Genomic DNA, 9502 nt, shown 5'->3' with positions numbered 1-9502 from the left:
TGAAGTAAACTATCATAATTTAACCTCTAAATTCCTGCCATATGTTTGAAGTTTTTTGGTATTACAAATAATGCTACAATAACATTTGCATGAATATAATTTTTCATTCTGTGGAATTCGTTCTTTAGGATGAATTCCCAAGGCAGGCTTTTTGGCATAACCATGGACTCTTTCATGACTTAGTTTTACCAAACTACGTTCCACAGGATTATACAATTTGTGGTGTCTCCACCAATGGGCATAAACATCATCATGTTCTCTCCAACCTTCGGTATTAATACTAATATCTTTCATTTATTGAATATTTACCATGTGCCAAACACCGGTCTAAGTGCTTCACATATATCATCTCATCATCCTCACAACAAATCCCCGAAGTAGCTACTTTTAATTATCCTCTTTTTACAGATGAGGAAGTTAATGTTCAGAAAGTTTAAAAGCCGTGTCCAGTGTCACATAGCAGCTAAGTGGTAGAACCTGGACTCAAACTCAACCTTTCTAATGCTCTTAACCACTTGGCTGGATTTCTGCTTTACTCTTTTCTTCCCAACTAGATGGGAAAACATATGTTCACTCATGTTTTAATATGCAATTCTTCATTACTACCGAAGTTGATCATTTTTACATATGTTTATTAAACTGTAAATTCTTATTGTGTTATTTGAGATTCATATTACTTAGCAATTTCTGTAAAGTGGTGGGGGCACTTTTATTCCCTATGTACTTATCACTAAGTGGGTGTGTCAGCGCAACCTTTGCACAAGGGGTCCAGGTCCCTTCTTGATGACTTCACTGAACTGTCATTGTCAGTTTATAAGACAAGGTGCTATTTCTCTTTCTCCTCTTCCTGCCCAATATGCTCTGAGTACAAATACGTTCTAGAAAGTTATCATGTCCACATCTTTTCAATATTACTATTCATATGATATGGCCCCTGGCTAGTTTGGAACACCTTATTACAAGTAAGAGTGGAGACCCAATGTACCCTGAGGGGTGACAAACTAAAATAATTTCTTAACTGAACCATTTACCGAGGTCTTTGAGAACTAATCAATATCTCATTTGCCGCATTCTCCCCCTTTCTCTTTCTGTCTTCAAATTTCTCTTTGGCTAAAGAGAAAAGATAAAGACTGAAATGCATAGGTTTTTGTAAATTTGTGATCCAAACGACTTAGCCATCGTTCAAACTTTATCTCTGATAATATATATAAACATCATGAAAACCTCACTTATGATTTACTAAGCAAAACCAGATTTACCTAATAAATCTAAACTTAAATAATCTTATGTTAAAATACGCTCCGTTACCTGCATTATGTCTTGCAATATATCCAAGTGCCCAGGCTGCAGCCTCCTTGACTCCAGGGTCAAAATCTTCCAAGCATATCACCAGCGTATCCAGTGCTCCACAATCGACTATGGCCTGAGCTAGTTGAGGGGAATGTTTACCAACTGCTCGTAACACAAAGGCAGCTGCTTTCTTGTAAAAACGCTACAAGGATAAAATAGATAAAAACCCAAAGTGAGTTGAGCACTTATATAACCCAAAGTTAAAATAGACGAAAACCAATGTAAAAATGACATTACTATAATAAACCTCAACAGCGTTTAAATACAAAAGATGAAAAACATCCTGCAAAATCTTTTGCAATTTTTGCAAAAGCAATTCCCCATTGCTTCTGGCCAGTAACTGAACAATGTAAGTCTTATATTTCATTTTGAATGTTTTATTCTAAAACACGCATTTACAAAATAAAATATTATATTTCCTGCAAATTTATAAAATAATGAGATTTTATGTATCTGCATTCACTGAAAGGTATTTGTTTGACCCATGGGAACTCTTAGATTGTTAGCATGTGCAACTAAATTGTCAGCTGACAAATCCGTTTCCTTTATTTGCCCTCAGTCTCTAAGCATGGTAGGCCTTTCGTGACCTCAACTAATCTTTCTGGTGTCCTAAGTTATCCTGAAATAACAACCATGTTTTGAGATGCACTTACCAATCATTGGATAAACATGAAGGCAAAACATTTATAATACATTTTAAAACTTTTCCTGGCAAATAAACTAGCCAAACAATGGGATATGTTATTTATCTTATTTTCAGAAATGCTTTTTTAAAAAGGTAAATACATACGACTTACCATTATGTGAATTTTAAGTAATGCTTCATATTTACAATATTATATATATAAATTTATCAGATTAAGAAATAAAACTGAAAGACAATTTTATTAAATAGCTAAAAATATTAAATGTTTAGGAAGTATTTAGCTATAACACTCCCTGTGGTTTTATGGTTCATATAATGACACAGTAATGGTCTCCTAACTCTTCCTTTTATTAATAGAACTCAGTTAATCCCCTATTTTAGATTTTAAGTTTCTATTTCTTTACAGTGACTACTAAAATATGATTGGGTGACTATAACACCTGTTTTGAAAGCATTATATTTACTTAGGCTAAAATATTAAGCTACAATAAAAATTATAGAAGAGAAAAAATACATCAAGTATATTTTTAACCTATTAAATCCCAAAACTTGGTATGTATTGATAGTATAAGAAATATGCCATGCTGCTAGTCATGATATTTTGATTTTATATATTTTTTTAGTTTCATAAATGTAACATATAGATATTAAAATATTTGTTGTAAAGTCTAATTTTATATGTCAGTAACCAAATATCTACTAATTTATTGTAAAAATTAAAATAGAATTTAAAGTAGCCTTCCAAGATTATTTTCTTATAATTGTAGAAAAATAATAATGATGCATTTCTTGTCATTACCTTAAGCTAATTTGACTTTTTATATTGCAGAATTTTCGAATTCACAGACAATTTATTGGGCATCAATCGTCACTACTAACTACAGTGCCTATAATTCACACTTTCTGAACTCATTCCCCCTTTCTCCTAATTTCCACTTCCCCAAATTCCTTTCTTTCCCATTCCTCACCAAAAGAACTTCCTTAAAAGCAAAAGCAAAACCAGAATTGTACCTCATTAAAAGAGATGAAGTCTCCTGTGAGAAATGAGTAAAAGGACTAGTAGGCGAAGGAGACAGAAGCTTGTGAATAATGCTTCACATTCTCGCTTTCTCCTCACTTTTCTGCCCTACTATTTTTTGTCTCTGTACAACTAGTAGACGTTCATTGACAGTTAGAAAACTTCTAGAGAACCTTCTATGTGGAATATCAAAACACGAACTCTGCCCTCAAAGGAGCTAAGAGTCCAGGAAGAAGAAAGTCTACCAGTATTTGATGATAGAAGGAACACCAACAAGAAAAATAAAATTTCTGTGACTCCTCATAGAGATAAAAGTCATGAGTAAATGACTCTCTAATCTATAAAATAAGGCACATTTGTAAACAATTAGGATTTGTGGGGTAGTTTAAATTCTGCTAAAATACACATAACATAAAATTTTTCATTTTCATCAAAGTATACAATTCGGTGGCATTTAGCGCATTTACAATGTCGTGCAACCATCACCTGTCTAGTTCCAGAATATTTTTCTCACCCCATATGTGTTGAGCAGCCACTCCTCACTCCCCTCTCCCCCATCCCTGGGCAACCACCAATCTGTTACTATCTCTATGGATTTGCATATTCTGGATATTTCATAGAAATGGAATCATACAGTATGTAGCCTTTGTGTCTGGCTTCTTTCTCTTAGCATAACATTTTCAAGGTTCATCCACTTTGTAGGATTATCAGTATTTCATCCTTTTTATGACTGATAATACTCCATTGTATGTGTGTGTGTGTGTGTGTGTATATATATATATATATATAACATTTTGTTTACTCAGTCATTCCTTTGGTTATTGTGAATAATTCTGGTATGAACATGAACATTTGTGTACAAGTTTTGTTTGAACACCTGTTTTCAGGTCTTTTGGTGATATAACTAGGGGTAGAATTGCTGTGTCATCTGGTAATTATGTTTAACTTCCTGAGGAACTGCCAAGCTGTTCCACAGCAGCTGCACCATTTTACACTCCTACCAGCAACGTATGAGGGGGGTCCAATTTCTCCGCATCTTCACTAACACTTATTATTTTCCTTTTTTTGTTTTTTATTATGGCCATCCTAAGTAAGCAAAGTGCTATCTCATTGTGGCATTTATTTGCATTTCCAAATGACTGATGTTTCTTGGCCATATGTACATCTTCTTTGGATAACTGTCTATTCGATTCCTTTGCCTATTTTTAATTGGATTGTCTGTCCTTTGGTCGCACAACTAGGAATTAATTTGAAAGATGTATCAAGAAAGATATATCACTAGGTTATGATAAACTAGCAGAACAGAATGAACAGTCCAAGACCCTAGCAATGGGAAGGTCCCTAACTATTGTTACGTGGCACTGCACAGAAACAGGTGGAACCAGACAGGAGGGGAAAGCTGGGGCACTCTTAGATGGCCTTTAAAGTGGCTAACATGCTTGCACACTTGGTCAGAATGCTTTATCAAACCTTCCCTTACACTCATTCTCCTTCCTGTTGGAGAATTCCCCTTGCTTTAGAGCTGTTTCTTACAGTTGCCATTAACCAGGTTTCACCTGTATATAGAGATTGCTGAAAACAACTTTTTGTTTGCCTAGGGCTTCATATACCTTTCTAAGACTGATCCTGTAATGAATACCCCAAAACACAGAAATACTGCTCTATGCATAATTCCGTTAACATTTTTTAATCTATTTTCTCCTTATAGTAACAATAATGGAAAAAAAAAAAAACCCACTACAGACCAACCCCAAAGTAGAATACCCTAAAGATATTATATGTAGTTCAAAGAATTGAAGATATATTAACATCTTAATAATTCTAATGCCTACAAGCTTGCAATTGTATCCAAAATATCAAATTTTTAAAAATCCGAAACAAAACAAAAAACATACGACATATATTTTTTAAATCTTACATTCTGTTCTGCCAGTGAATAAACAAGCTGTGGGAGAATGTCGCCCTTCACAACCGCTTCTGCTAGGTCATCGTTGTAATTAGCCAATCTCCCCAGAGCCAAAGCAGCAGTCTGTTGAATTGTTGGGACCACATCCAGAAGAAGAGGTCTCAGCAAAGACATTACACCTGAGTTAAATTATGAAAGACAGAAATCAGCAAAATTTAAATTAAAAAGTGAACATACAATTTGGCATACATATAGGTAAGAAAATTAAGGGGAAAATCAGTGAAAAAAAAAAAATTATCCACTGAAAACAAATGGGATATTTAGAAGCATACAACTGGCCAAGATTCAGAATAACACAAACTGTAATTATCAAAGAAGCAGTATAACATGAAAATAAGAAAGGCTCTGGGGTCGGATAAAAGTTTAGATCCCTGATTTGGCAAACACTAGCTGTGTGACCTAACAGGGCTGTCCTGAGGAACGCAGAGAAGGGTCGCGAAGCACATGGCTAATGCCCAGGACGCGGAAGGGTGGAGGGGGCAGCGAGGATAGAGTTCCCCACCAGCCTTTGCAAATCCTGTCTTTCAGGGCTCAGTTCACACCCTTTTCTCTCAATGAAGTCTTGTGTTTGGTCTTCCCTCTGATTCCAAGTGAACTTGGAGTTTATTGCAGAAATTTTATCAGGATATATCTCAGAGCCCAGGGAGCTAAGAAGAGCATTTGGCTAGGACCTCGCATTCATGAAGGGCCACAAATCAGATTTCTGACATTATCTCCAAATAAATAAATTCGTTGAGATAAGGAAGTAAATCGTATTACTAGCTCTCATAATATTCACTCTAGGTTTGACTACATAGCAGGTATATCATTATCACAACAAAAATAATAAAAGTAGCTTATATTTATGGAGCACTTATACACATACATTGTTTTAAGGACTTATTTTTCATATTAATTCAGTGAGCTCTCATAACAAATCTATGAAGTAGGCCCTATTATTATGTCTCTTTTATAAATGAGAAAATGGAGGTTGAAAAAGTTTAAGGAAATCATCATGCAACCAATAAATGATGGAGCAAGGTTAGAAATTCTGACATTACTGATAATTGCTAAATAAATAATATGTGTTAAAAATCGAGGTGAGAAAAGGGAGACAAATAATAATTGCATTTTGGTCATTTTATTGGATATTCCAACCCTTTATATTAATTTTGCCTTACTATAAAATAGTCCACTGCTATCTGTGCTTTAATGATGCTCTTTTAGTCTAAGGTTGATGGTGGCATCACAAGAAAGATGATGGCATGGCTCAAACTGGAATGAAGTGCCCCGTGACTTTCCAAACTTTACATGACTTACTTGTAAAGCTTATCCAATGGGATGTTATTACATATTTTCCATAAAAACATAACCCAGTGATCTATAAAGACAAGCATTACCAGTATTCTTTTATAATGTTATATCCAGAAACATTAAGTAGAATAAAAGGAAAACATTTATAATAACACTTAGATTAGACAAAAATAAGATAAATAGTACTGCCAAATAACATAAACAGAGAATAATGATGCTTATCACAGATACATTTAATAATGTGGCTTTTCATAATTTAAAACTTCACTTAGTGATTATTTTTATGTTTAAGTTGGCTTGGTTGGTTCATCTTATATGAGGCCACAGTGGCGAATTTGAACCCTACTCAGGCCAGTTAACTTTGCAGCCATGAAGCACTCCTTCTCATGCCCATGCCAAAGCTCCTGTTAGAGAAATCAACAAGTCTACGCTCATACGTGCTGCTTTTATTATTATACTGTGTATAGAGATAATTTCTGAAGTACCTCACAACAAAAAGTTTAAAGCACAGAATAAGGTATTAGAATTACTACCAAAGTTAATATGGATTCTTTCTAGAAAGTTAGATTTAAAACAATTTGCCAATCTCTTCTGGATTTGTTTTTTTTTTTTTTTTAGTTTTTTAATTGTGGTAAATACACATAACATTTTAACCATTTTTAATGTGCAATTCTGAGGTATTAATTACATTTACAATGTTGTGTAATTATCATCACTGTCTAAGAATGGTTAAACGGTTCTACAAGGCTGCACCACTTTACATTCCCACCAGCAAAGTTCAAGGGTTCAAATTTCTCCACATCCTCACCAACTCTTATTTTCCTTTTTCTTTTTTTATTATTATAGCCATCTTAATAGCTGCGAAGTGGTTTCTCATTGTGGTTTTGATTTCATTTCCCTAGCACTAATGATGGTGAATGTCTTTTTCATGTGCTTATTGGCTATTTGTATATCTTCTTTGTTAAAATGTCTTTTTTTTTTTTTTTTTTAAGTTGGGTTGTTATTTGTTGTTATTGTTGAATATAACTTGACACATGTAATAATAGGCATTATTTTAACTAAAATAAGTCAATACTTCAAAAAAAGAAAAGCTAAATTTGTTAACATATATTTAAAATTTTATAATAAATACATTAATGAGCCCAAGGCCAAAAACATAAAGTATAAGAAAAGGAATAGTTTTAAAAGAATCACAATTGTTTCATGTTGTTTTTCCTTGATGATTCCATTATTTCCTTTTTTTCTCACTGAAAAATTTATGTGAAGGAAGTGTCTTATTGCTTTTTGAAGTATAATTGGAAAATCAATCCATATTGGGGTATTTAACCTAGATATTTTGAATTAAAATCTCAAGAACTTAGAACTTTTATGTTAAGAATTTGAAGAGTGGATTCATCTGTCTAGGTCTATAATATTTAATTATAAGTGTTTATTATGGCATTTATGTAATATATCAAAAGTCTCTCAATTTTGGAAAATTTTAGTTTGTAATTTTAACAGTAAAATATTCTACCTCCAAAAAGCTATTTTGCTTATCCATATACTCAAAGGAATTTTCTTCTTTATATATATTCTCCTCCATTTTGCTACTGAGTCTGGCCCAGGAAAAATAATGTAAATAAAATTACACACAATCCTTTCCTTCTATTTCCTTCTATATCCAAGGTAGGCGTCTATGCAAACACTCTACTCTATCATACTTTTCCTATATTCCTTAGTTCAGACAGTAGCATGAAGAGGATTTAGAAAAAAATTAAGTCTCTGAACCTATAAAAGTAAAAGCTAAAGCCTCCATTTAAAATGTCTTTGTTTGAATAAGGTCATTCTTATTAAAGAAAATATTGCCCCAAATTTCTAGTCCTTGAATTGCCTCTTAGTGCTTCATAATCATTAGTCCCCAGGGACATGTTTTCATCTCTTACACAGATTAAGCATGGAGACTTTGTTATTCTAATTACAGGTTTGTCCTAAAAATACAGATAATGCAAAAAGAACTGAGAGAGGGAGAGACAGAGAGAGACAGAGACAGAGACAGAAAGGCAGATACAGAGACAGAGAGACAGAGAGAGGTAGTATATATAACATAAAAAGAAATTTCCCCTTACCTGCCCGTCCATTACGAATCCATAATGACTGATCCTTGGTGAGCGAATGCATGAAAATTTAGAGTCCATAAATTACAGCAGTCTGAACAGTTGCTACGATATCTGATACACAAGATCTCTAGGAGCAGCTAATGACTTCATTGAGATCCCCACTGAAGGAGACAATACGTACTATCTAATGATGTGAAACTATTTCTGAAATTTAACTTATAGAATGAATCTTTACAATGTTCCCCCTCCTCCAACTTTATAACTTTGAGTTCCTTTTCTATTTCTCTTGTTCCAGTGCCATACCGGAGACACTGCTGCTAATATTTACACTGCAATCCAGTTATGCCAAAAATAACCTTGCTTATCCTGTCCACAATCATTCATTCAAAAAACAGATCAAGGTTTACAAATGGCAAAGAATAAGACTACTCATGAGTTAAGGCAGTTCCTCTTCTCAAGAAACTAATAATCTAATGGAGGAGATTATACAATAGCCTGGAAAGAATCACAACTCTTTCCTTTAATTCCTTTTAATGCAACATAGGCCTAATTACTTTGACTTTGCATGGCAACTCCATATATAAATAAATCAGGAAGAAAATGTCAAACATTTCCAAAGACAAAAATATCACCCATTCATTCTCATACTCTATGTATATAATTTATATACATATTATCTCAATCTTCTGTTTATAAAGATATTTAACATCTCAACTTTGTTTCTTTAAAACAAGTATTTGCACACAGTGGCCAGGACATGGAAACAACCAAAGTGTCCTACGATAGATGATTTGCTAAAGAAGCTGTGGTACATATATATAATGGAATATTACTCAGCCATAAGAAGAGATGAAATACAGCCATTTGCGACAACATGGATGGAACTCGAGATAATCATGCTAAGCGAAATAAGCCAGACAGAAAAAGTTGAAAATCACATGATGTCACTTATATGGGGGATATAAACCTAAAAGCAACAAAGGAACAGGACAAACAAACAGAGACTCATGGACATGGACAATAGACTAGTGGTTACCAGAGGGTAGGAAGTGAGGGAGAATGGGGGAGGTAGACGGGTTAAAGGGAGTCAAATATAGGTGGGTAGGGGGAGGGTAAAGTGGGTAAAGGGGATC

At 33.9% G+C, this 9502-nt stretch overlaps 1 protein-coding gene across 2 annotated transcripts in view; it reads right to left on the bottom strand.

The window, feature by feature from the left end:
* The window catches only part of SPAG6 (sperm associated antigen 6), a 45686-nt gene extending 37256 nt beyond the window's left edge, over positions 1-8430 (bottom strand). Inside the window, exons 1-3 of one of the 2 annotated variants that reach the window (XM_023533118.1) lie at positions 8379-8430; positions 4933-5099; positions 1309-1492 (exon numbers count right to left, since the gene is read on the bottom strand). In XM_023533118.1, the coding sequence (XP_023388886.1) occupies positions 1309-1492; positions 4933-5099; positions 8379-8430 (403 nt within the window). Of the gene's footprint in view, positions 1-1308; positions 1493-4932; positions 5101-8378 lie in introns of those variants that run through there. The other variant, XM_011364410.1, reaches the window with a different exon arrangement.
* Between the last annotated feature and the right edge of the window lie 1072 nt (positions 8431-9502).

This window comes from Pteropus vampyrus, unplaced genomic scaffold (genome assembly GCF_000151845.1).
Source record: "Pteropus vampyrus isolate Shadow unplaced genomic scaffold, Pvam_2.0 Scaffold96, whole genome shotgun sequence".
Lineage (NCBI taxonomy): Eukaryota > Metazoa > Chordata > Mammalia > Chiroptera > Pteropodidae > Pteropus > Pteropus vampyrus.
This window is presented reverse-complemented; position numbering and strand designations above follow the sequence as displayed.